Source organism: Alligator mississippiensis, chromosome 15 (genome assembly GCF_030867095.1).
Source record: "Alligator mississippiensis isolate rAllMis1 chromosome 15, rAllMis1, whole genome shotgun sequence".
In the NCBI taxonomy this organism is placed as follows: Eukaryota; Metazoa; Chordata; order Crocodylia; family Alligatoridae; genus Alligator; species Alligator mississippiensis.
The window spans coordinates 22715388-22743068 of NC_081838.1; the positions used below are offsets into that span (position 1 = coordinate 22715388).

The following is a 27681-nucleotide window of genomic DNA, read 5'->3' on the forward strand; positions in this document are numbered from 1 at the left end:
GTGGGAGGGGAGCAGGACAGGACGTTTGTTGGGCCGTGACGTTTATCCTCCCAAATCGGCCACAGTTCGGCCTGTTCCGTGTGTCAGGGGGGTTGTGGTAGGTGTATGTGTATGTGTTTCTTTATTTTTATATATGGAAATATATCTATGTTCTCCACAAAAAAAAAACCAGCCTCCCAAGACCACGGCCTGTCACTGCAGTCTGCCCTTCCCGAGGGCCACTCGGGCGCTGTTCTGCCAGGTCTCTAGGTGAAGGCACTGTGCAAATCCCTGCGGCAGGTGGCAGTCGGGCTCCAGTTCCCAGTACCTTCTAGTTCTTACTGTTTTGCTGAAACGGGTCCTGGCTCTCGTCCTAGCCGCCCTGGGCGAGTCCTCTTGTCCCCGGACAGGACGGCTGATGCTCTGTGAGCCGCGTGTCTGGAGTAGTACAAAGCTGTAGCTGTGACGCTGACCCTGCACATCCCTTCTCAGCGCGCGCAGGGCAGTGCATGGGGGCCCGGCAGGCTCCTCAAACCCAAGCTTTGGCTGCAGAAGTTCTCAGTATTTTGGCATAGTTAAGAATGGCCTTTTGGCTCACATCAAGTGTAGTCCTTGTTCAGGCAGGGGAGATGCCAGGATCACCTTGAATGCTGTTGTGTAGTTAAGAACGGAGACGTGTCCAGTGCACTGGGCACAACCTGCCCTACGAGAGTCTACTGTAGCCGCCCGACGGCAAGAACTCCGCTATGCACTTTATTTTTATGGAGATGGGAGATTTCTCCATAGCTTGCTCCTTTGACTTTTTGGCTCAGGACAAGCAAGACTCAGGGGCATCTGAACCCCAAGGCGTGTAGGATGCTGCCACAGATCTGGAGGTGTTTGAAGGGTCTGGGCAGGAGGAAACTTGCCAGTGGTTGAACCATGCAGACCTCAACGATGGAGCCTTGCTTAGTCAATAGAATTCGAAACTGATTTGGAAACGTAATTAAAAAAATTTAATAAAAAAAGAAGACAACCTCAGCTAGGAGCTGCTTGGCCTTTTGGCTAAGAGCAAGCAAGGCAGGGGGTGCACGTAGGATGCCTGCCTGGAGTATCCAAAGCCCCAGACGGATGGGTCTGGGAGGGAGGATACTTGCCTGGAGGTAAACCACATGGGCATGACAACTGAGTTCTGCTCAGTCAAATTTTGGAACTTGGGCTTTGTCCAATAGAATTGGAACTGATTTGGCCTTGATAAGGATTTTTTTTTTGGTAAAAATATATGTCCATATATATATATATATATATATATATATATATCCTTTCCCAGCAGGACCAGGCACCTAAGGAAGAAGCAGCCCGGGGAATGCCCTCCACAGCAGAGTGGCAGACGGTCACATCCAGGACCGGAGCTGCTCACAGCGAACAGGTACCAGTCCCTCTAGTCCAACTGGAGAACAGGTACGAGGCCCTGGTGACCCTGCAGGAGATGGAAGGAGAGGAGGAAACCCTTGGGCAGGAAGAAACACCACATTCTTCACACTCCCAACAGGTCAAGAGATCCAAGAGGACCCAGAGGAGGAGGCGACGAGTGCTCGTCATAGGCAACTCCATCCTGAGAGGTACGGAAGGGCCCATCTGTCGCCAGGACCCCTCAACACGAGAGGTATACTGCCTGCCTGGAGCAAAGATTCGGGATGTGACGGAGGTAATCCAGGCCAGGATCAAGCCCACCGATTACTACCCCATGGTCCTAGTCCACGTGGGTACTAATGATGCGGCCAGGAGAACCCCTGATCACCTGATGGCGGACTACCATGCTCTGGGCAGCGTGCTGAGGGGTTTCGGTGCACAGGTGGTGTTCTCTTCCATCCTACCAGTGAACGGACGCGGAAGACGGCAGGAGAACTGCATCCGAGAGACCAACTGGCGGCTTCGGCAGTGGTGTCTCGAGGCAGGCTTCGGCTTCCTGGACAATGACCCGCACATCACGACGAGGGACATGCTCAGTTGGGATGGGCTTCACCTGTCCCCCAAAGGTAAGCGTGTGTTTTCTACTAAGTTGGCGGATCTCCTCCAGCAGGCTTTAAACTAGGCTCACCGGGGGAAAGGGAAGATGAGGGCGGGGGAAGCTGTGGACCACCAAACCATGTGGCACCCACAAGGACAGCCCAGCCTGAAGAAAGAGAACATTGGGAACCTGCAAGCCGCAGGGCGGCCAGCACTACGGCACAGGTAAGAAACTAGAAGGTAAGAAATAAGGGGCCCCTTGGGACTCGGAGCGGGGGGGCAGCAAAGGCACCTGTCGCAGGGCTCAAGTGCCTATATACGAATGCTAGGAGCATGGGAAACAAGCAGGATGAACTAGCGCTCCTGCTTGCACAACACACCTATGACTTAGTGGGGCTAACAGAGACCTGGTGGGATTCATCCCACGACTGGGCGGTACATATTGAGGGTTACAGATTGTATAGAAAGGACAGGGTGGGGAAAAAAGGGGGAGGGGTTGCACTCTATGTCAATGAGCAATATACATCGACCCTCATCAAGACAGAATCCGAGGTTGAGGAAGTAGAAGGATTGTGGGTTAGGCTACATGGGGGGCAAAGGGAAAGGGATTTGGTGGTAGGGGTCTGCTACAGACCCTCACATCAAGGGGAAGAAAGAGATTCGGGGCTCCTGAGGCAGCTCTCAGAGACCATAAAAGCTAAAGAGGCAGTAGTCATGGGGGACCTAAACTACCCGGACATCTGCTGGGAGACGCAGACGGCAAAGTCCCACCGCTCACGCAGGTTTCTAACCTGTGTACAGGACCCCCACCTGACACAGGACATACATGGTCCCACTAGGGGGAATGCCATACTGGATCTGGTATTGGCAACGGGGGATGACATGGTAGGGGACCTACAGATCAGTAGCCAGCTGGGGGACAGTGATCACCTAATAATAGAATTCACCATAAGACGTCGAGTGGGTAAGGTAACTAGTAGGGTGAAAGTGCTAGACTTCAGGAAAGCTGATTTAAATGAACTCAGGCGATTAGTCAAGGACGCACTGCGGAGTAGGAGTTTTGAAGGGATGGGAGCCCAAGAAGGGTGGCTGTGCCTTAAGGAAATGATCCTTCGGGCACAAAGCGAGACGATCCCCGTGCGAGGTAAAAGAGGGAAAGGGGCCAGGAGGCTTTCCTGGCTGACCAGAGAAATCCAGGGCAGCCTAAGGGCCAAAAGGGGAGCACATAAAAAGTGGAAACAGGGAGAGATCACTAAAGATGAATATACCTCCTCTGCTCGTGCTTGTAGGGAGGCAGTTAGACAAGCCAAAGCTACCATGGAGCTGAGGATGGCAACCCAAATAAAAGACAACAAGAAATTGTTTTTTAGATATATAGGGAGTAAAAGGAAGGCCCAGGGAGGAATAGGACCCCTGCTAAATGGGCAGAAACAATTGGCGATGGACAGGAGGGACAAGGCTGAACTCCTCGACGAGTTCTTTGCCTCAGTGTTCCTAAGTGAGGGGCAAGACAAGTCTCTCACTGGGGTTGTAGAGAGGCAGCAGCAAGGCGCCAGACTTCCATGCGTAGACCCTGAGACGGTGCAGAGTCACTTGGAAGAATTGGGTGCCTTTAAGTCGGCAGGCCCGGATGAGCTCCATCCGAGGGTGCTGAAGGCACTGGCCGACATTGCAGAGCCACTGGCGGGAATATTTGAACGCTCGTGGCGCACGGGCCAAGTCCCGGAGGACTGGAAAAGGGCCAATGTGGTCCCTATTTTCAAGAAGGGGAGGAAGGAGGACCTGGGCAACTATAGACCTGTCAGTCTCACCTCCATCCATGGCAAAGTCTTTGAAAAAATTATCAAGGCTCAATATTGCCAGAGCCCGGCAGGACAAATTATGCTGAGGGGAAACCAGCACGGGTTCGTGGCAGGCAGATCGTGCCTGACCAATCTAGTCTCTTTTTATGACCGGGTTATGAAACGCCTGGACACAGGAGGAGGGGTGGATGTCATATACTTAGACTTCAGGAAGGCCTTCGATACGGTATCCCATCCCATACTGGTGAACAAGTTAAGAGGCTGTGACTTGGATGCCTACACAGTCCGGTGGGTGGCGAATTGGCTGGAGGGTCGCACCCAGAGAGTCGTGGTGGATGGGTCGGTCTCGACCTGGAAGGGTGTGGGCAGTGGGGTCCCGCAGGGCTCGGTCCTTGGACCGATACTCTTTAATGTCTTCATCAGCGACTTGGACGAGGGAGTGAAGTGTACTCCGTCCAAGTTTGCAGATGACACAAAGCTATGGGGAGAAGTGGACACGCTGGAGGGCAGGGAACAGCTGCAAGCAGACCTGGACAGGTTGGACAAGTGGGCAGAAAACAACAGAATGCAGTTCAACAAGGAGAAATGCAAAGTGCTGCACCTAGGGAGGAAAAATGTCCAGCACACCTACAGCCTAGGGAATGACCTGCTGGGTGGCACGGAAGTGGAAAGGGATCTTGGAGTCCTAGTGGACTCCAAGATGAACATGAGTTGGCAGTGTGACGAAGCCATCAGAAAAGCCAATGGCACTTTATCGTGCATCAGCAGATGCATGACGAATAGGTCCAAGGAGGTGATACTTCCCCTCTATCGGGCGCTGGTCAGACCGCAGTTGGAGTACTGCGTGCAATTCTGGGCGCCGCAATTCAAGAGGGATGTGGATAACCTGGAGAGGGTCCAGAGAAGGGCCACTCATATGGTTAAGGGCCTGCAGACCAAGCCCTACGTGGAGAGACTGGAAAAATTGGACCTTTTCAGCCTCCGCAAGAGAAGGTTGAGAGGCGACCTTGTGGCTGCCTATAAGTTCATCACGGGGGCACAGAAGGGAATTGGTGAGGTTTTACTCACCAAGGCGCCCCCAGGGGTTACAAGAAACAATGGCCACAAGCTAGCAGAGAGCAGATTTAGACTGGACGTTAGGAAGAACTTCTTCACAGTTCGAGTGGCCAAGGTCTGGAACGGGCTCCCAAGGGAGGTGGTGCTCTCCCCTACCCTGGGGGTCTTCAAGAGGAGGTTAGATGAGTATCTAGCTGGGGTCATCTAGACCCAGCACTCTTTCCTGCCTATGCAGGGGGTCGGACTCAATGATCTATTGAGGTCCCTTCCTACCCTAACATCTATGAATCTATAAGGTTATATATACACTCTGAGTATCACTCCACAAAGAAAACCTTAACCCATTACAAAGCTGCACCTGCACATCCTGCACACCCGTACAAAGGCCCGCTGGCCACCAAAACCTGTTACAATAGCCACATCACACGCTACACACAAGAAACTTCGGGTCTCTCTGACCAGGCAAACCTTCCTTTCATCCCCACCCCGCTTGCTGGCTCACATACTCAGTTCACCTGTCCTTCATGTCACTGTCACTCCAGCTCCTGCTGGCGGACCCGCTGCTGCTGTCGCTGTCCCCAGTTCCACTTGTCTCTTCCTGCGGTCTGAGGTTGGTCGGGGTGAACACCCCCCAATAAATCAGGATGTGCCCTGCAAAATATCTCACCAGGCAGGTGGTTTTGGATTGTGTCCGTCGCCAGCTTGCAGATCTGGCTCGTATACTTGGCCCACAGGAACAGGAGGATGTCTGGCATGCCCCTGTCCACTTGTCCTTGTACAAGGTCTTCCTGGTGACCTCTTTCCATCTGGAGCCCCAGAAAAAAATGTACATGGCCCTCTGGATCCTGTGGGCAACACGCTTGGAAGGGGGGGAAGACCAGTGGGGTGTACAGAAGCACCAGTAACAACACCGCTTTCTCGAGTGTGATGCCCCCCCACCCCCCCAATGGAAAGGGAGTGCATGTACCAGAGCCCCAGTTTCTGCTTGACCTTTGCCTCTTCTTCTCCCACACTGTCCTGCTGCTCAGCTTGGGGTTGAAATCTATCCCAAGGATCCTGACACCCTCGCGGGGGACAGAGACCCCCGGGGACTCCAGGTCCCCGAGCTTGCCCACAGCTTCCTCATGTTGAACTTGGTCCCCCCGCCGCCTCGTATACCTGCATGTCTGCCAGGGCTCTCTCTACTGACCGCTAGTTCTGGCACAGGATGTTCAAATTGTCCGTGTAGGTCAAGACCTTTTCCTTTCAGTTGCTGCTACCTGGGATGTGGACTCTGCAGATCCCTGGGTCCTGCCTCAGGTGCTGGACCAGGGGCTCGATGGCACAAATGGGATGGGGGAGAGTGGGCAGCCCTTCCGGGCCCCCAACTCCACTGAGATCCAGGCGCTCAGGAAACTGTTGATCTGCACTTCTCTGCTCACTTCCGTGTAGAGGGGGTCTCTGTGATGCCTCAAAACAGGCATCCAACGTCACTAAGGTGTTAAAAATATCTAAACCATTCAGTGGATGTTTAAAGTTATGAGCTACTGCAAATATACCCCATTGATACACGGTATAGCTTGCATTTCTTCATACATACAATTAGCTTAAACCTTTCTCCTAATGCATATTCATAATTTTGCTTTTGTTTGCCAAATATGGTCACCTTTAACTGGAATCGTTTCATTCTTAGGTGGGGGTAGGTTTTGCTCTGACTTTCTTTTTGCCCAGACTATATTTATTCAATTTAGTTAGCCAATTTCCCAGTTTGTCAGCGACAGTTTTATTTTCAACTGCTTCTTTTCACTTGGGTGCAAGTTGCAACCACAATTCAAGCTAAGCATGCAGCTCAAGCTAAGCCTCTCTCCTTGCCTGCCTCCTGGCAGGCCCAGGCACCTCCTCCAGGGTGGGGCTGGCTGGAAGGAGTAGGGAGAGCCCAGCAACCAAAGGGAGCTCATACCCTCCTGGCCTCGCTTCTGGGGTGTCAGGTCTACTCCCCCTCCATCCCAGAAGCTCCTTCCCTGGGGCAGGGTCAAGGGGGTGAGAAGCTCTGGGGGCAGGGGAGGGAGCCCTGCTGCCGCCCCCTGCCTGGGAGAAAGGTCGGAAAGCAAAGAACCCGGGGGGCTGCAAGAGGGGTGAGGGGCAACACTGAGGACATGGGGCAGGATCAAGGGGTGTGGGGACAACATTGAGGGGGGCAGAGAGGACTGAGGGGTGCGGGGGCAGGACTAGGGGGTGGGAGCTGGACTGGGGAGTTGGGGCAGGAGTAAAGGGACAGGGGCAGGGCTGGGGGGCAGGATTCAGGGCGGGGGTAGCACTGAAGCAGTGGAGTGGGGCAGGCCTGAGGGGCCGGGCAGGACTGCCTCGGCAAAACATGTGCAGGGCAGGGACAGCATTGCCACAGGGCAGGCGGGGATGGAGGTGTGTGTAGCATGATACTCATCACTGCTTTAAGAGCATGTGGCATGGCAGAGCTGCTTGCAAAACTGCCCTATCTGAGCCAGGGCCCAGCTGCCCATGCCAACTGAAAGTCAGGGAGAAAGACTGGAGGCAGCAGGCTGGCCCCAGAAGGAAAGCCTTATGACACACAGAAACTGTCTTCACTCACCTGCGAGAAGGCACTCACCTGTGAGGACACAGCTGAAACCATCCTGACACCTTGCCAGAGCCTGGCTGGACTGGAAAGAAGAAACTCTCCCACGTTGTCACGCCTCCTTCCTGCCCACACCTTCCCTCCCTGCTCGGCTCTGCTGCCTGGGCTCGTCTCTCAGGGACATGTGATGCTTTGGCTGCCGAGGCTTCTCATTCCCAACTCTGCCGCTGCCTGGACACGCAAGAACAGCCTGGCCACGAGTGAGCAGTGGGGAGAGAGGGAAGTCTGTTTTATCCGGTCAGCTGTAGACAGTAAGAGGGAGGTGGAGGTTTGGGATGGAGCCCGACTGACTCCAACCACACGGGCCCCTGCGTGCCTGTGATAGTCTTCAGGACACTTGGGATTCCCGCAGAAAGGCAATGTTGTTTGTTAGGGACTTTGGAAGTCAGTGATGTGTTCGCTGGGGAAGGGGGAGGAGATAGGCGAGGCTGCTGGGGCGCAAGGGGCAATCTGGGGGTCAAAGGGCAGTGGGGTGGGAAAAGGGCTTTTTGCTGCTGGATGCAAGGAGCAGGTGGGCTCGGCTTGGTTTGCTTGTGTGTGGGTGTGGGCAGGGGGACGGTGGTTGGGGGAAGGGGGAACGGGGAAATCGGAGCTCTTGGGATTTGGGAAGTAGTTTGTGGATTCCTCTGTGTGACTTTGTTGGAGGCCACTTTTGGTAGCGTGCAGCATAACTAGAAACAGCAATCGCTAATGAAGTGCTGCCCAAAATTGAGAAAAACATTTGAATGCCTCCAAGGCGGGAACACCAACGGCTCGCACCAAGGTTTCACTTTCGATTCTCTGCAGTTTTTCAGCCTATTTTTGGCTTCCCTTCCCCTGTTTAGACTGGCCTGGCTTCCTGTGTCCCCCAGCTGATCCCTGTGCTGTGGTGCTGTGCTCAGAAGACCCCACATTTTTGGCAAAGCCAGCTCTAAATGCAGGGGGAGCAGAGGGGCTTGGGCATTGCCCCAAATGAGTGGAGTTTGGGCTGGGATTATGGGGCAAAATCCTTTTTAGGTCATCCCAAACCACACCTCACCATCACTGCAGGGGCTCCCCAGAAGAAGCCTGGGCAGTCCTGTCTCTGACTTGAAGTGTGGTTTTTGCATGCTAGCATGCCTACCCACAGCCCCCAAGGCCTGTGTGCTATGTACATCGCCCTGAATAAGGATCTGAGGTTCAGTGGGGATTACAAAGCAAAATCAGCCTCTGGTCACCCCAAAACTCAAGTCCCTGCCATCATGAGACTCTCCAGAAGAAGTCTGGGCAGGCTGCTGCCTGATCCAAAGATCATTTTATGAATAACAGCTGTCAGCCCCTGGCCTCTGTGCTTTGTACATAGTACTGAATAAGGACCTGAGTTTGCCTAGAATTATGGTGAAATTGTTTTCAGGTCACCCCAAGCTGCACGTCTCCACCATGGGGGGTGTGGCAGAGTGCCATCTCAGTCTCTCCCCAAACTCTGCTATTAGGCTTATTACCTATCTAACAATTTGGTTACCATAGTCCATGCAGAGGGCAGGCACCCCTGCCCCCATCGGCTTCAGGTAACCTTGAGTTGTAGCCTGAGCTGGAGACATTCCTGGGGAGGAACCTGCTCCCTCTTCCTACATGACTGGCATCACACACCTGGGAGGGGGCTTAAGCTCCCTTTTGTTCTAAGCAATGAACTGCTTGGCTCCACAGGGAATCTCCACCTGCCTCTGGATGATACTTCTGAGTAAGCTACTTGAGATCTAACTAGATATATAGTTTGCAGTAATTCAGATGCATGATCAAAGGCTACCATGCCACTGTTTGCTCTAAAGGTTATTCTTTGATATTGCTCCACCCTGTATCCTATTCCAGACCTACTCCTTGTAATCAATGAAGTCCTCCCCTGTACCTAGCATGGGAGATTTATTGGGAGAGCATCTAGATTATGCCTTAGGGTCCCCTTGGTTCAGCTGACTAAGACCACTATTTGTGCTTCAGACTAAGGGAAGGACCCCAAGTTCTTGCCATGGGTTGAGTACCCGCTTCAGGTCTATAAAACCTGTGTACCTCACAAGGCACGGAGCCACTGACAGACCGAGACTTGCAAGTGGTGGCAGCGTTACCCCCAGGCTAGCGGGTGTGCTCCAGGAAGGGGGGCGGCCAGATGTGACTTGCCCCCAGGGAGGCACTTGGAGCTTGGTAGGTGGTTGGTGGCTGTGCGCAGGAGCACCCCTTACTGGCCTGCCACAGGGGGAATATCCCAAAGAAATCTGGGCAGGGTGCTGCCTGGCCCAAAGCATGATTTCATATACTAGCTTGCCAGCTGATTGTCCCCCGGGCCTCTGTGCTATGTAAATAGTCCTGAATAAAGAGCTGTGTTTGGGCTGGGATTATGGGGAAAAACCCTCTTTATGCACCACATGCAACGCCCGCTCTAGCCAGTCCAGGTCCCATGCTGCATGCAGTGTTCACTCTGTCTGGTCCAGGACCTGCACTACATGTAGTGCCCAGCCCAGCCAGTCTGGGGCCGTGACACACTGGTACCCACCTCAGCTTGTCCAGGATATGCACTGAGCCTGGCACCCACTCCAGTTGGTCTGGGGCCCACGCTTCGTACGGCAGCCAGCCTGGGCCAGCTGAAGAGGGCACCGTGTGCAGTACAGGTCCTGGACTGGCTGGAGCTGGCTGGTGTTGAATGTGGACATTTATTCCATGTTTCCTGCTGAGTAAGAGGCTCTGAAGGTCTTAGATCAGCAACGGTGTCGTGTACTTTCTTCCAGGGGAGGATCTAGGATTTCCCAAAGTGGGGCGTGGGAGCAGCAACCAACACTGCAGAGGTAGCTGCACCCCACTCCCAACCTCCCCCCACCCACCTCTGTGGATGACCTCACTGAGAGAGACTCCGGGGACTTTTTTAAGTCTCCAACACAATTAAGAATCCACGTTTAGTGACACAATTCCTCCTCTATCCTCCTCCCTGCTGCTGCTGCTTTCCCCACTGTCCCAGGGGTGTGGAAAGCTTCAGAGCCATTCCCACTTAGTCCAGCTGGGCTACACAGTGGCCAAAAGCTGGGGATAGTGGTAGCAGTAGTGGTGCAGGAGGTGTTCACCCTCCCAGCACCTGGTCCAGCACCCAACACAGGCAGGAAACCCATCCTCTTACCACCCCTGCTGTCGCTGTCACCAGCTGAGCTCAGCCTGCGCATGCACAGTAGTTGGTTTCTGGTCAGAGGCGCTTTGAGCACCCACTGGGAGACGCCCTGCATGGGGTTAATGCACTCATCTTGGGGCTAATTAAAATGTCTTCCTTGGAAATGTCATCAGTCTTGTTTGTTATAAGGACACCAGTGAGGTGACTTTCTTGAGTTTCAACAGAACATATGTGGATTTTATTTGGAAAATGTTTGTAGTGAGGTGTAATATAAGGATGGAAGTAAAAAAGAGAAAATAACTTAGAATTGAAATAAAATGGAGAAAAATAAACCTGAAATAAAATAAATACAATACAATTGAAATAAAACATTATAATAAATGTTGGTAGTGTAACGGAGATGTTGTAGCCATGAGGGTACAGAAATTATGCCAGAGGCAAGGGCTTCCTAGGTTGGTCTGTTTTATTGGACCAACTGTGTAGTTGGGAGAAAGTTTCATAGTTTCATAGTTGGTAGGGTTGGAAGGGACCTGAATAGATCATCAAGTCCGGCCCCCTGCCATGGGCATGAATGAGTCCTGGGATCATAATACCCCAGCCAGATACCTAACCAACCTCCTCTTGAAGACTCCCAAGGTAAGGGAGAGCACCACCTCCCTTGAGAGCCCATTCCCAAGCCTGGCAGCCCTAAGCGTAAAGTAATGCCTCCTGATATCAAGCCTGAACCTGCTCTCAATTTGTGGCCGTTATTCCTTGTTATCCTGGGTGGTGCCTGGGGGAACAGAGCCTCACCTATTTTCTGCTGGTCCCCCCTGTTGAGTTTATAGATGGCCACCAGATCCTCTTTCAGCCTTCTCTTGTGTTAGACAAGGTTTTCAATGCAAGACATTTCCCTCAGGTCTCTGACTGCAGGGAGCTGGGCACTGCATAAGTAAAAATCAGCGGTGGGGGGGAGATACATTTGCAGGGGTAGCAGACACACAAGTAGAGTAAAAAAAGAACTGATTACTGGAATATCAAGCCCCATCAAAAGTGGGGGAGGGTCATGCTCACCTTTTCTGTGTGGAAAGAGTCCAGGAATTGGGTAAAATATATGTGCCATAAAACCAGCACCAATGTTCATCCTTGGTTCTTAGTGCCCAGTCAGTTTATGAATTTTTGTTTCCAAGTTTGCTTTTTAAAGGTGCTAGGTAGATTTCCCTTGAGAACAAAGATAACGAGGCCAGCGTGGGAGTGGCGGTTCTGGGAGAAATGGGCTCCTAGTGGTGCGTGCGTGTCTCCATACTTTATATTTTTTTTCTGTGAGAGTTCATTCTGGTGTCTAGTTCTTGTTTCAGTTCACCCACATATTTGCCATGAGGGCACTTGGAGCACTGGGCCAGGTATATCACATATTGTGAAAGGCATGCATGTGTAGGAACCACGGATGCTGATGGGGTGTTTATGATAGTCGTGCCAGTGGAGAACTGCTGGCCAGTTAAGCGTGTCTTGCCAAGGCAAGGCTGTGTCCCATTTGATGTCTGCTGGGCAATGAACAGTTGGCTTCTGATGATAAGCTGGGCAAAGTTAGGGGGTTATTTGAAATCCAGGAGCAAAAGAGCCAGAAATATTTCTTTCCAGGCCTGATTTTTGTCAAGTATAGGTTGTAGGTGTTTGGTGATTCCTCTGATTGGTGCCAGTGCAGGGTGGCAGGTGAGCACCAGGGTGTGTGGTCGCAGTGGGTTTTCTTTTTGTGTTGTGGCAGGTTACTGCGCAGTATTTGGGTAGCTCTTTCAAATCTTGTGTCTATCTCTCTACTGCAGTGGCCTTGTACAAAGGCCGGGCAGGTGGGCAATCACACACGCTCTTCTCAGAGAAGACACAGTGGTATCTGAGGGCCTGGCTGTAGATTAAAGCTTTTTTTTGTGCACTTGGGAAGATTGCTGGTCTTGTGGACATAGGTATGGCAGTCTCCGTGTTTTCTGCATATAGTGGTTTGTAGGGCATCATTCTGGATGTGGATTGTGGTATCTAGGAGTGCAGACAGAAGTGACAATTTTCTCTCCATCTGGCCACAGAAAGCAGTCCATAGCCGTAACCAAACACAAGTGCGCGGCCACAGGCAAAAATCAGCTTAAAAAATGGCTGATCTGATTGGGTGAAAAATCTGACCCCTCATCGCCTGAGGTATCAGATGACATTTCAAAATGTAGCATCTTTTGTAACTTGTGTCTTTGAGCTCCCATTTTCAGAATGGGAGGGGGGAAAGGGAGCAGCGGGGGTCAGTCTGGGGGGTTTTCAACCTCCCCGGAGGGTGGAGCAGATGTTTTGGAGCCCCCCTGAGGTGAGGGAGGAGGCTCCAGTTCCCCCACCCCACCCTTCAGCACCAGTTGGGGAGCCCCAAGAATGAGCACCCTCCGCTGCCTTTTCCCCCTCCCATTCTGAAAGCAGTGAGCACCGGCAGAGAGCCCGGGGACCCTGCTGAGGGATCCTGCCTGCAGGCTCCCAGCCCGCAGCTAGATTCCCCTGCCCCCTGGAGCCAGCAGTGAACTTCTGTGTGGTTGGGGGTAACGCTGTAACTCAGGACGCTTTGCAGAAACCTTCTGAATTACAGCTGGGAGCTGCACTTCTGCCTGCACCCAGGTTGACGTTAGCATGGGAGTGTATTCCAGACAAAGCTTGTGTCATGCCAGGTTGTGGGCAGCCGGGACTGGTGAGTGGTTTCAGGATGGTTTCTATGAATCCTGTTTGCTCTTCAGTGAGAGTACATCATTGGATATCATGGGTTTGCTAGGGCTGCCTTGTTTGTGGATCTTTGGGAGTATATAGAAAATTCTTGGGGTGGCAAAGTGGGGGGATAAGTGGAAGTAGTTTTCTTGATGCTGGTGTGGGAAGGATTTCATGCTATTTTCCAGCTCCAGAGTGAATTCTGGGGTGGGGCAGTGTTTGGTCCTACCCAGGACCAACCCTGGGCCCTGGCCTCAGTCCCTAGGGCTTAGCTGTGCTGCATCCGCACTTCGCCTGTCATGGCTAATCTCAGGCTCCCTAGGCTTTGTCACTGATGTCCCCTGCTCCTCCTGGGCCATGGACTTCCAGTCCCATTCCTTACCCCTCTTGGACTACAGACCTCTGGGCCGCCCGGCCCCAGATTGCTCTCACCTCCAGGCCCCCTGGCTGCAGCTCTCCCAGCCTCCGATCTCCCTGGGCTCATCCAGACCCCCCAATAGGTCCTCTGGATCCTTCTTCAGGTCCCACACTTTTCACCTCTAGACTCTGGACCCCTCCTCAGGTCCTGCACTCTTGGCCTCTCTTCAGGTCCCAGACCTCTCATCAGGTCACCCCAATGAGCACGGGTTGCATGGGCAGGGGCACACAGGCAGTGGATCGCAGCTGTTCCCTGGCTCTGGCCCCGCACTGTCACCATTGCAAGACCCCGGCCCCAGAGCAGCTCCCCACCTAACCGCACACCTTACCAACACCCTGCCAGCGCTGCTCCAGGCTGGTCTGCATGGAGATCCTGGGAGCATGAGACCATTGTGGCTCCGTGCTGTCATGGCCCCACCGCTACTGAGGTCTCCATGGGGATGCTGGGGATGCTAGGAAATGGAGTCTGGCTACCAGCTGGATCTGCCATTTTGCATACCCTTGCTCTAGGTCCCGGACCCCTCATTAGGTCCCATACATCCAGCTCCTCTCTCTGGGCTCTGGACCCCTCAGTGGGCCCCCTGGAACCTCATCCACCCCTTTACTTCCCCAGACTGCTTAAGATGTTGCCCTCCATGCTGACTTTATGGAGCTGCATCTGTCCTGCCGAGGTGGTATTCTCTCAGCAGGCTCCACGATTGTATTACTAACTGTGCTCAGGGTCTTCACTCATCCCCGCCTGAATCCTGGCCCTCCTCCTGGGTCAGACGACTCCCTCCCATCAGCCCTGGCCCCCACCCGCAGGCTCCTCTGCAGGCTCCTTCAGCTCTGCCACACATAGCATGCCGGCCCGGGGAGCCATCAGTTGGCAGGCTGGCACTCAAAGCCATGCTTCACGTTGGGCAGTGCACAGCCCACACTTCTTTGGGAGAGTCTCCCAGTGGCAGAGACATGTGGTTTGGGGTGACTTGGAAAGGATTTTGCCCCACAATCTTGGCCCAAACTCAGCTCTTGATATGGGACAATTTACTTAGCACACAGGCCTCAGGAGCTGACAGGTGACAGATGAGCATGCAGAAATTTGACTTTGGGTCATGCATTTGGGACAGTAGCCAGGGTGGAGATATGTGGTTTGGGTTGACCCGAGGCAGATTGTACCCAGTAATCACAGCCCAAACTCGAGTCCTTATTCTGGGCTTTGTGCATAGCACAGGCCTGGGTGGCTGGGTGTCAGTTGGCAATCTAGCACGTGAAAACTGAGCTTTGGGTCGAGCAGGGCAGAAGCCTGCCCAGACTTTTTCAGGAGAGTCCCCCAGTTACAGAGATGTGAGGTTTGGGGTGACCCAAAAAGGATTTTGCCCAAAGTGGGCTTTGCCTCATAATCCCAGCCCAAAATCAGCTCCTTAATCATAGCAATATATTTAGCACGCAGGCCTGGGGGTCTGGCAGTAGGCTGGCTAGCACATACAGACTACTTTGGATCAGAGAGGGGACTGCCCAGGCATCTTCAGGGGAGTCCACTGGTGGCACAGATATGGGGTGACCCAGAAAAGATTTGTTTTTTAATGCCATTGTAACAGGGGCTGCAGCTGGGGTCAAACTGGTTTCCCTGTTACCTTCTCTGGGCAAGGGTTTGGTCCCCACTTAAGACTCGTTCACCATGCCTTGCTGGAAAATGGTGCCATATTCTCAGCAGGACCTCCACCTTGCCTGGCTTATTTCTCTAGCCTCTTTTGGCTTCCCAAAGTCCACTAAATCCTCCGTGGTCTTAGTCCAGACTCCGCTGGGTCCTATACCAGTTTAGGGTATAGCACACTAGCACCTCAAAACACTGTCTGGAGACCCGTTACTCCACGCAGGCTGGCACGACCCCAGATGGGGGTACTATTGGGAGCTCCTGCACCCCTGCACTCCTGCCGTGAACCTCCATATCTATATATAGTCACTTGAGTTCCTGGGCATTGGATGGGAGAATTCACTGGCTCTCCAGTCTCAGCCTGGAGGTGTCTTTTGGCAATAGGCTCTATGCTTCCCGCCCAGTATCCCCAAGAGTCTGTCCTCCACGAGCAAAAGACAACAGAGGCATGATGTCTGCCCCTCTCCATTTCCTGGTGCATCCTTCCATCTCCAGCCAGAACTCTTTCCACTTATTTCTGCAGTTCTTTCATTGCAGCTTCTTGGGGAACTCGGCCGATCAGCGACAGCTTCCTCCGTGTGACATCCCAGTTTCCTGCAGGTGAGTTTAGTGTAGTTAAGTAAGGGAAGCTCCCAGCAATGCCGGGAGCTTGGGGCTTCTGCAGCTCAGGCCCGCCACCGGCGTTCTCTGAGCCCCTGCTTTGTGTTTCGCTGCCAGACACAGCGTGCAGTCCCTGTGCCTGGCACAAATGACTAGGTCAGTGCCAAACGGTGCGACATGCCCACAGTGCTGGCAGCTGCAAAGCCAGCCCCTCGCTCCCTGCATTCTCCTGCCTCACCTTCTCACCCTGTTGCACCCATCCGAAACTCAGCTCCTTACGTGGTGCTACATATGTAGCACGTAGGCCTGGAGTGCTGTCAGTTGGCAGGCCGGCATGCAAAAACTGTGCTTCAGGTCGGGCAGCAGCCAGCCCAGACTTCTTCAAGACAGTCCTCTGGTGGATCCCTTCCTCCTTGCCCATCAGCTTGCTGTGCAGGACATTATTTGAACCCCATGCAGTGTCTGACTGGCCAGCTTCAAGCACCGGCTGCTGCCTGCAGTGGAAAACTCCCCCAGGCTTGGTCTGTTGTTCCCAGTTAACAGTTGTACCTTCTTCTTAGCTGGATTGTGTCTAGCTTCAGCTCTCAGCCCCAGCCCCAGCCACTCCATCTGTGGCCTGTCCATGGGCTGATTGGATGCATGTGAATGACAGGTTCCAACTGGCCACTTTGTCCAGGGACAGGGCATTGTCTCCCACTGCAGTGCAGTCACCAGGGGCCCTCTGAGCAGGGTCTTCACCTCCTTGTGTGTCTCTATGTGGGGCTGGCTTGTCCATTTTAAATGAAACATCATGTTTTTCTAAAAGAGACGTTCTGTTTCTGGGAGAAGCCCTGCCGGGGAAGTGCAATGGGCTACTTTCCACAGGCGCTTAGGTAGGTGATCACAGTGGCCCTTCCTTGACCTTCTCATTTATGAGTCAATGATGCCCCGGGTAAGAACCTGATCAATTCAACTGATGCCTTTGGGAAAATATCCATAACTCTTCAATGCTCGGGTTCTCCCTGTCCACATACATGTGACCAACAGATACAATACAGTCAGCCTCTGGCTTTGGCTCAACTCTGCTCCTCATGTCATTATTTCAGCGTGCTCCTGGACAGGATGGGAGCAGGAGGTGCACACTGCTTTGATATCTTGCTCTGTGGCCTGAGCAACTTGGAAGAGTATGATTTTAAAAATTTCAAAGGAAAATTGTCTGATGCGGAACGTCCCTATAAAATTCCCCTGTGCAAACTGGAAAATGCTGATGTCCCGACATTAGCCAATCTCATGATTCAGCACTTCGACAGGAAGCAAGCAGTGACAACAACAAAACGCATCCTAAGAGACCTCCATTTAAAAGAAGCTCTTAACATAATGATTGAGAAAGGTAATTTAATAGCTACACCCAGCTCTGCCACTCACAGGGAGGTCAGTGCCATGGTCCTCACTTTACAGGACTAGAAGCCGAGGCACAAAAAGGCCGAGTGACTTACCCATGGTGACCCAGCAGGCCTGGTCAAGCTCTGCCCTTTGGGGAAAGAGTCAGGGCTGGGTCTCAGCCCAGGGGCTTAGGGGCTGGAGCGCACTGCCCCATGCCTTCCCCAGCTCTCGCTTCTGTCAAGGGTTGTTAATATATGCTCAGTTGCTGGCGTTTGGAATAGTGGTACCCCTGCTTTCCCTGTGGGTGTTAGGTCTGTGTTGTGTCAGGGTTGATGATAGGCTTATGTAGGGTTTAGATTATAGCTTGTATAGGATGGTTTGGATAGGGATGATCCTGCTTCAGGCAGGGTTTGGACTGGATGACCTATGGAGGTCCCTTCCAGCTCAACTTTTCTATGATTTAAATGTGCCAGAGGGAGAGAGGTTGGGTGTATGCTGTTGGAAGTGGACATGTGCTGTGTGTAGGGAAAGTGCATGCCTGGGCTGCTTTGTTAGATATGTTTGCTGGGTTCTGGGCTGGGAATGCTGTCTGGGTAGCTCGCTGAACCGTATTCTTCTTCTAAGAGTAGCTAAGAAATTATCAAAGGCAAAAGGAAAAAAGTCTCTGGAGAAGAAACCGAAGAGCCATCCAGCGAAGAACACGGTAACTGTGTTCCAGTGTGGGTAAGACATACCAGTCAGTGCGCTGGTAAAGAGCCAGCTCTCTGTGCTGGCATCTGTGCCGGGTAATTTTCGGGCTCAAAGATTTCAAGGAATCCTAGTAAAATCAGGCAGGCTGGGCTCTCAGGCAACATCTAGTCCAAGTCCCTGCTCAGGGCAGGATCATCTAATAAATCTATGAATCTATCTATGAATCTAAATCAGCCCGGCCAAGTATTTGTCTGACCTGAACATACAAACCTCCAGTGCCAGATTTGTCACACCCCAGGATTTGTCGCAGTGCTGACCCACCTCTGGAGTGAGAATATTCTTCCTCAGATCCAGCCTCAATCTCCCTGGGTGCAATTTCAGTTCCTTACTCCTTGTCATGTCTTCTGTGAGCACAGACCAGATGATCGTTTTTCTCCTAATAACCCCATTGGCATTTGAAATCTGTTATCAAATTTCACCTCCAATTTCTCTTCCCCAGACTAAATCATCACAGTTTCCCCTGCTTTCCTTGGGTGTCATGCTTCCTGCCTCTCTAATCATTTTTGTTCTGAACTATGTCCAGTTTGTCTATGTCTCTCCTGTCCTGTGTTAAACCAAGTAAAATGACGTGCTTTGACTGGCCCATGCACTCCTGCTATGACATCCCAGTATGCTAGTGGCTTTTTGTCTAATGCTGCCACACTGCTGACCTCGTGCTCGGCTTACTGGCCCCTAGCAGCCAAGCCACCCATTCCCAGTCTGTAGTTATGCACTTGATTGGTCCGTCTTAAGGGCAGGACTTTATTCTCGTCCTTATTGAATTTCATCCAATGACTTGCAGACCCTTCCTCCAATTTGTCAAGGTAATTTTGAATCCCAGCCGTATCCTCCAAAGTGCCTGCTCCCTGCCCAGCTCCGAATCCTCTGCAAACTTACAAAGGGCTGCAACCCATGTCACTGTCCCTAAGCTGCACGTAAGCCAGTCACTGACCCTGCTGCCATGTGCAAGAGCAAGCTCTATTGCTAGATCCATAAAAACTTCAGTCTAACAAACAACCAGAACAAAACAAATGCCTCAATCCTCTCCCAAGATCAGAAGAGCCACTTGCTGTTCTAGCTTCTCGCCCTGCACAGCAACCTTGCTTCTCCCCACAGCTTGCCTCTGTGTGCTGGGGGTGTTCCCTTGTTACCCAAATGCCCCACAGCAGACATAGCTTATTAGGGCTGTCCACCCTCTTATACCACATAACTGCTGGCACAGCTTGTGTCTCACTGTTGCCCATGCCAGCTTGTTTGGCGGGGCTGTGCTCTGCCTGGCCAGCTGGGAGGGAAAACAGGCTCGTCCTAGGATGTGCACAAGGCCGAATGACTCCTGAAATTTTAGTTGAGCAAACTACATGATCAGTGGCCGGGAGAGATGTCCTCCCACCGTTTAGCCCAACCTAGGGGATAGGGCACTGGTGCAGACAGCAAGAGACCATGGCTCAAGACCTCCCTCGCCTGGAGGGTTTTTGAAGCTGTATCTCCTGCTGCAACCTCCAGGTGTGGCCCAGACCCCTCTCAGCTCTCCCCTCAGAGCTGGCCAGGAGGAGTTTGGCTCTGAAAGGTAGCTGCTATCTTGGAGGGACATGGCCCCAGTTCCAGCCTGGACCTTTGCTCCTAACAGAGCAGAGACCTTTCCAGTGCTGTTTGCCTATTTTACCCAATGATTGAATGCCAGGTGCAGTGGGCCAGCTTCAAGAGGAGGCTGGAGAGGGAGCAAGGTGATGCCCAGCCTGCAGCCCAGTGGCTGTGGTATTGTGCTGGGGAGCAGGTGATGTAGGTTCAAGCCCCTTTGGGTGAGGGGTCCTATAGGTCCTTGGCACCTGGACCCAACTACTACGCTATTGGGCTTGAAGGAAGGAGGTCTCTTTTCCTCCACACTGTTGCTGGGTGCTCCACATTCAGAGCGATTCTTTCCCACCTCAAGAGAGAGCAGATCCCAGACGGTGTGCCTGTGCCATAACGGCAGTTGTGCAGCTGTGTCCGTGCTGGCTAGACATATAAAGCAAAACAGGATTTAGCCCTAAGTGGGTGCGTCTACACATTAATTAATGTGCTTTTGCTAATGTGCATTAAATTTAGTACCTCTATTGGGTGCTCTGATGCGCTGTAATTACAGCACGTCACAGCAGACCCTTCCTCCAGTTAATCGAGTCTGCTGCAGTGTGCTAACTACCGCGCTCCAGCAGCCTCCTGCATCTCATGTATCAGTGTCCCCACGCTTCAAAATGGCAGAGGGGGTGCTTGTCGAACAAATTTTATTTCAAGAGTCCCTGCCATCCCCCTACCCCTGCAGCACATGTAAAAGTGCCTATTGTGAGGTACTACAAAAAGGTGCATTAGCCTATTTTAATGCACCTTAGCGAAAGTCCATGGGGTTTTTTTGTGATGCTTTAATGCACATTAGAATAGGCTAATGCACATTAAGGCACATGTGTAGATATGCCCAGTGTGTATCAATGTCTCCAAGTGATTAAGTGGTCTGGTCACTGCTGCAGGCACCCTGCCAGCTAGATTGCAGTTAGCTTGGAAATACCCACACATGCTGCAGTCACAGCTCTGATTGCAATGCAGGAGCACCCCAGGAGCAGCATGCCGCCACGAGGGGCTAAATGTGTCACTTCTCTTTTTGAGCAATGACATAATGCTGATGAGGCATCTGTCCCTATTCCTGTCACCTTTCCTGTTGGCGAGAGGTGTGGGATAGAGGCTCTGGGAGACTGTCTCCCTCTCAGTCCACAGGAGTTGCACTGTGAGTTTCCCCAAAGGAAAGACTCTTCAGGTGTTACAGAAACTTTCCCCAGCTCTCCCACTTCAGTGTAAAAAAATGGATACCTCTCCAACTTGATGATGTTAAACTCTGTATTTTTTCTCGGTGGGGGCTTTATTTCCTCATCCTGGATTGTTATTCTTTGTCTTAACCAGGGACAAAACACTGGATCCTGCAAGAATCAACGTACAAAAAATGAAATGATCAAAGAGCCCTTTGTGGCCAAAGTAATAAAAGTGACAAAACCATTAAAGTACAGATATTCTGATGGTAAAAGGAAGCAGGTGTTTCATGCTCTTGTGCTAAATGCATCTGCAAAAACAAGGATTAAAATTTTTGATGCGGAAAAACACCCGCTTTTTAAAAAAAATAAAACAATTGAAATATCAAATTATTATAAAAAAGAGGGGTATTTGCAAGTAGTGAAACACTCAATCTGTGAGATAAAAGAAGAAGAACTTGTCATTCCAAAGAAAATGCATAAAGATGCTGTGAAAAGAACCAGGATTGAAGACATATGGGAGATGCCAGAAAAGTCCTATGTGGATGGAACTTTTACAGTTAAGGAGGTAAAGTCACAGAGGCATGCACCTTTTTTTCTCCATAAATTCAAGCCTGTACATTTAGCATCTTTGTTACTTTATTTTATTTTTTCAAGGACAAAATTGGGGCCTATTGAATTATAATTGAGAGAGGACTGCTATTTTTTACCATAAGCTTATCACCTGGAGGGAAAAATACTGCCAACATTTCAGACTTTTTCTCAAAGAACTTCAGTTCTTAGAGAACCAAAGTTTTCCATTTTTTTCAGTGAAAATTCTTATAAGAAATATGAGGCATGCTTTTAACAGTGAAGACAGTTAACCTCTGAAATGATTTAGCAGGGTCTGGACAATTTACCAGGCACTGAATGTCTCTATTCAAATACACTTCTATTGTTATTATTATTATTATTATCTAGATTTAGTTTTAGATTTAGATCCTGCCTTATCCAGAAAGGCTCAGAGTGGTGTACAATAAATGGGAAACAACCCACAGCTGAGAAACAAAAGTAGACTCCTCAAATGATCCCCCAGCACTTGAAAAGTCCAGCTCGCCTCTCTCTTGCTTCGCTGTCTAGCATCCTTGAGAGCAAACCCTCCAGCCATCCCAATCATGGTTCGCCAACCCCTTTCTAGCCCATCCTGGAGCCCTGCCTGGGGTTCAGTGCAAATGGTGGGAACGGTCCCTTCAGCTGAGAGGCTTTGCAGTCTAATTTTTTAAAAATAGCACCGTGATGGCAGTAGCATTATTTTGCTGAGAACAGTCGACTTAGTGATGTTTTGCAGGTTCCTGGCTAAAAAGGAGGGGGTTTCATTGTTGCTGGGGTGCAAGATGCCTACCCTAGCATCTTCTCCATCATTCATAGCCCCAGCGAGTTTGGCTGGGTTGCATTGGTTGCCTGTCCCCACCTGCTCGGCGCTCTGAGTGCAGACACAACCTCAGGCAGGAAGAGCTACGCAGGGGCAGAAGCCTGTGTGGCCAGGAGCACAGGCAGCCCATGTCAGGAGCTTGGTGCTTTTATACTGGATCATAGGAAGCTGGGAAGTGTGAGGCTTTCCCTACAAGGTGCTGCCTTTGCTTTGCAGAAACGGCTGGGAAAAGGTTACACCTGTTTTACAGTGACAGACGACACAGGAGAAATAGAAGTCATGGTGTTTGATGAAGTGGGTAATGTGAAAGCAGCAGAGGGCGACAAACTCCAGCTCACCTGGTTCAAAAGAAACGTGTTTAACTCCAAATTACAGCTCAAATCGGAAATGCACAGTCGAATCCAGGTGGGTGATTCAGGTTTGGTTCACTCCAAGGGACAGCTGTAGAGAGCTAAACCCCTTCCCTAGCTGCACAGCCCTTTCTCCTATTGGCTTCCCAATGAGCCCAGTGCATACGGAAGTGCCCAGGCAGGAGCCTAGCTGGTGTGTGTGCCCTGCAGAGCAACGGGCACTGGTTCTGGAAGACCCTGGACTTCTTTTTTTTTTTTTTTTTTATTAAAGAAATGTTTTTGTGTCTTTAGTGAAATCAGTCAGCTCAATTCTAAACCCATGAGTCATTCAAGAACCGTATGGGGCCCTTCTGCTGGCAAGCATCCTTCACCCCCGCCTGCGGCTTCAGATGCTTCCAGCTCCTTTGGCGGAGACCCTGGACTTCTAACCCACAAAGGCAGAGGCCACGGTGGTGCGGGGAGCGCAGCAGAGCCCCTGAGAACAGCCCGCGCTGTGTCCATCCATGCTCCAGGCAGGGTGGTCATTTGCTGCTTGCTGAGAAGCAGCACCAAATTCCTGCACCTCCCCACCATGAGCACCTGCCTGCTCTCTGTAGTCAGTACTTGAAACGCTGCCTGGTCTCTTCTGCATGTTCTTTCCCTTAACCCAAGCTTTCACTCAGCAAGCTTAGCACATGCAGCCCTGCTTGTTAGAACGTGTCCAGGGAAATCACGGGCATCCTAGGAAAGCACGGCTGGAAGGGACCTCACAAGGTCTTCTAGTCCCCTGCTCAAGGCAGGATTATCCACGACTAAAACCGTCCCAGCCAAGGGTCTGTCTGACCTGCTCTTGGAAGTTTCCAAGCTAGGGAGCAGGTAGCCTGTCCCAATGAGTAGCCATCCTCATAGTCAGAAAGCTCCTCCTCATCTCCAGCCCAAATTTCCCCTTCTGAAGCTTGAGGCCATTGCTCCTTGTCCTGTCCCCCACAGCTACAGAAAAAAAGCCCATCTCCAGCCTCTCCATAATTGCCCTTCAGGTATTTGAAAACTTATCAAATGCCCACCCTCAAACTTGTCTTCTGCAGACTAAACCCTAGCTCAGTAGTCTCCAACCTTTTTAAGTAGGAGATCACTTTGGCATTTAAAAGCAACCTCAAGCTCTACTGTGCACAACCCCCCCCCTTCCAAGCAGGTAAGTCTGTGGGGGAAGGGGTGGGGGGCGGGAGAGGTAGATCAAGGCCCCAGCCCTAGCCTCACTTCCTCCCTCACTGCTGGGGCCTCAATCTGTGCCCCCCACAACGCCCAGTCCCAGCCTGCAGCAGCAGCCAACCCAGTCGTCACATACATGCCCCCCATGCCCTGCTGGGCTGCGTGGCCCCTCGCGGTCCCTGGACGAGGCACTCGTGGCTCTATCCCCTGCCCTGGCTGTGCAGGGCCTGCCCCTGCTCCAGCTCCTCTCCTTGCCTCTCTCACCACTGCAGCAGCTGCCCACATTTCCCAGTGTTTGAGGGGGTGGGGGGGCAGGGTATGTGCCCCCCCCATCTGTGCATGGCAGACATAGCTGCTGTTGTGGGCTGGACTTTGTGCCCTGAACCCGGCTGCAGCCCACCCAGGAGCAAACCAATGCCACACGCGTCCAGCCGCTGGGCTGAGCCTTATCCCCTGCCCACCGAGCAGCGGGAATCACATGGTATCGGGCCGGTTCTGGGTGGGCTGCACCCGGGCTCAGGGCACAAAGCCCAACCCACAACACCAGCTGCCTCCGCTGTGCACAGATGGGGGGTCACATGCCCCACGAGGCCTCTACCAGGGTGTGCATAGTGGCAGGAGCCCCCCCACACTCCTGGATGAGCAACCCGGGCTCGATCCTCCCACCACCCGGCTGGGTGACCGGAGGCCCACTCATCTTACCCCTGCTTCTGCACCTGCAGCACTGTCCCTGACCTTGATCAGGCCCCCGCCCCTTCCCTCTGCCAGGGACTGACCTGCTGGGCTGGGGGTGGGGTCTCCCACCCCCTCCTGGGATGACTCCAAGGGGCTCTGAGATCTACCGGTTGATTGAGATCCACCGGTTGGTGACCACTGCTTTAGTTCTTTCAGCCTTTCCTCATAACTCGTACCTCCCAGGATCCTCATTATTTTTGTTGCCCTGTGCTGGACCTTTCCATTTACACCAACCAAATGAAGGAGCTCTCTCAGAGAAGAGGCAGGATTCTCTGGCAGGGCCAAGGATCATCCCAGAACCAGAACACACAACAGCAAATTTGTTTCCTCTGGTGGCACTGCTGCAGAGGGTAGTCTGGGGCTAGAAGAGCACACTGTGGTACTGAGGAGGTCTGGCTTTCTTCTACCCTTTTTACCCTTAAGTATGTGCTGCTTGTTTTGGGGGAGAATTACAATATTCTTGCACAACCTTTTATCGTTAGGGTCAGGGTTATTGATGAGATGTGCACATAGAATTTAACCTAGGGATATTTTTGCTAGGACTTTCTTTTTTTAATTCTTGTTAAAAACTTATGCACAAACAGTAGACAGAACCTCCAAAAAGAATGCTGCCTTTGACATTAGGAAGAGGATAGGGCAGAGAAGCACCTTAGAGACTCAGTCAGAGGCATGAGCTTTCATAATTTATCAAAAGCTATGAATGAACTGGCAGAAAGACAGGTTTGTACTCAATAAGGACAAGTGCAAAGTCCTGCACTTAGGATGGAAGAATCTCATGTGCTTCTACAAGCTGTGGACTGACTGGCTAAGCGGCAGCACTACAGAAAAAGACCTGGGGGTGACAGTGAACAATAAGCTGAACATGAGCCAGCAGTGTGCCCTTGTTGCCAAGAAGGCTAACAGCATCCTAAGCTGCATTAGTAGTAGCCTTGCCAGCAGATCGAGGGCAGTGATTCTGCCCCTCTCTTCAGCACTGATGAGGCCACATCTGGAGTCCTGTGTCCAATTTTGGGCCCCCAGTATAGAAAAGATGTGGAAAAATTGGAGAGAGTCTAGCAGTGGGGAACAAAAATGGCTTGGGGCCCAGGGCACATGACTTGGGAGGAGAGGCTGAGGGAACTGGGCTTATTTAGTTCGGAGAGAAGGCTGAAGAGGGATTTAATAGCAGCCTTCAGCTCCCTGAAGAGGGATTGAAAGAGGATGGAGCTGGACTGTTCTCAGTGGGGGCAGATGACAGAACAAGGAGCAATAGTGTCAAGTAGCAGCAAGGGAGGTTTGTGTTGGATATTAGGAGAAACTTTCTCATGAGAAGAGTACTGAAGCACTGGACCAGGTTACCCAGAGAGGTGATGGACCCTCCATCCTTGGAGGTGTTTAAGACTCTGGTTGATGGGATGATATAGTTGGGGCTGGTCCTGCTTTGAGCGGGGGGGTGGACTAGATGTGTCCTCCTGAGGTCCCTTCAACCCTCATTTTTATGATTCTATATGTAGAAGGGAAAGGGATAAGAAGAGAGGCTAAGAGAGGTAATAAGTGGTTTGCCTCGATCAGCTGAGATGAATGAGGCACTTAGCATCTGGAGGCAATGGCTAACTGCCTTTGTGCCTTTGGAGCTATGGAGTATCTGCCTGGAATAATTTTTTTACAACTTTTAATGTGTAAGGCCAGATTCACCAGGGTGCTGTGAGGGCCCCCGAGGAGCACAACGCCGGCAGCGATTGCACATTTTGTATCTACATGAGTAACTAGGAAGGTGAAAAGCAGCAAAGGGAGCTTGTTAGTCTGGCTTCTGCTTAGCAGGCTTACAGCCACAGAGCTTTTAACACAGCCAGCTGGGACAGAGTGATCTACCGAGGGGAAGGCTCGACCCATGTGTGCCAGTCTCTTCGTGCCATTGACTTGCACTGGGCAAATTAGCTCTTAGTTTGCACTGGGCAAATTAACAGACTGGTGATCTGTTAAGGTTCCTCTGATGTCGTAAAAGCCTCATATTGGAGCAGCTGGGGACACTGAGCTGATCCTGCTTATATAAGCTGCTCATACTAAACCTGGCAGAGTAGACTTAGGTTTTCTGCAGAGAAGTTCAAGTTTTTCTCAAAAATAATTAAAAACATTTTTCTAGGTTTTTTGTTTTTAATTGACTAAACCCTGAACATTTCCAGCCCCAGAACAGCTGGAAAAAAAACAGCAGAACAGCTGGATTCTGCACTAGGGGCCTTGTGTGATTGATGCCCATTTTCTCTGAGAGAGCAGGCAGTCACAGATTCATCCTCCTCTTGGTAAGGACATGCGGAGCAGTGGCCTGCAGGGGTGTGAAGAGAAAAGCCCCACAAGGGCTCCAGCTGGTACCAAATACAGCAGCTCATCCATGTCCCATTGCACCTTGCTCTGAACATGTCCCCTAAGGCTCCCTTCTCTGAGCAGAGTCACCCTAGGTCTTTCTGCCCAGGACCTCAAACCCTCGCTCACAAACACATGCATGCACTTGCTCTCACACACTAACTACACATGTGTGGTTTCTCTTACAGGCTGGAAAGGAAAAAGAGGCCATTCTTATTGCTTGTAGCTTTAACTAGTTGAGAGATATTCAGATCCTCCAGCAATGGGAGCTGTATGAGAACAGGCAGGCAGGTAGACTGAGAGCTCTTCGTCTTAACCTGTGTGGCGCCAGCTGCCTCTACAGGGATAATGGGCTTTCTCTTCTCTTCACAGGTTAAAAAGCAAAGAAAGAAATGAGGATACCGGATGTTCATCCCTGAAGCACAGGGCGAGTGTCTCTACCAACAAAGGTTCAGCCCTCACCACTGGAATTGGGAATAAAGATGATTTGTAGCTGAACCCTGTGGAACATGTGCTGATTTCCCTAGGGCTCACGGCATATTGCTGGGAGCTGGCTGAAACTTTGCTGGTGTGATCTGTGTTGCATGTGACACATTTCGAGTGTCCGTTATCTGCACGCCCAGCACCCTGTATCAGGTATCAGTTATCAGGACAGAGGGATGGGAGCTCCCTATGCCTGCTTTAGCTGTACTGAGATAAAAATGTTTACAGGTAAAGCGCCAGGTAACCTGGTCTTTGTGTTCCCCAGACCCTCCCCCCGAAAACTGTAAAATTTATGAGGGTAGATGTGATAAGTGCACCAGTAGCAAGTACATTGTTAGCAAGAGGAGGATAGGGGAAAGTGTGGGTCCCTTACTGAATGGGGGAGG

The 27681-nt window shown here is 51.6% G+C and overlaps 1 protein-coding gene across 11 annotated transcripts; it reads left to right on the top strand.

Annotated features, from left to right (window-relative positions):
• Positions 1-8: 8 nt before the first annotated feature.
• LOC106737814 (interferon-inducible protein AIM2) lies at positions 9-27310 on the top strand. 11 transcript variants are annotated; one of them, XM_059719032.1, is made up of 9 exons: positions 9-97; positions 1289-1419; positions 1511-1997; positions 15847-15923; positions 17009-17292; positions 17915-17988; positions 20943-21356; positions 22416-22604; positions 27185-27310. In XM_059719032.1, exons 3-9 carry the CDS (start codon positions 1935-1937, stop codon positions 27206-27208), a joined length of 1125 nt encoding a protein of 374 aa, XP_059575015.1. In that variant the 5' UTR covers positions 9-97; positions 1289-1419; positions 1511-1934; the 3' UTR covers positions 27209-27310. The 11 variants fall into 11 exon arrangements, with proteins under 11 accessions (XP_059575015.1, XP_059575016.1, XP_059575011.1 ...); XM_059719033.1 differs by having other exon boundaries at positions 15861-15923; XM_019495538.2 differs by lacking the exons at positions 9-97; positions 1289-1419; positions 1511-1997 and adding an exon at positions 7146-7658.
• Positions 27311-27681: the final 371 nt, after the last annotated feature.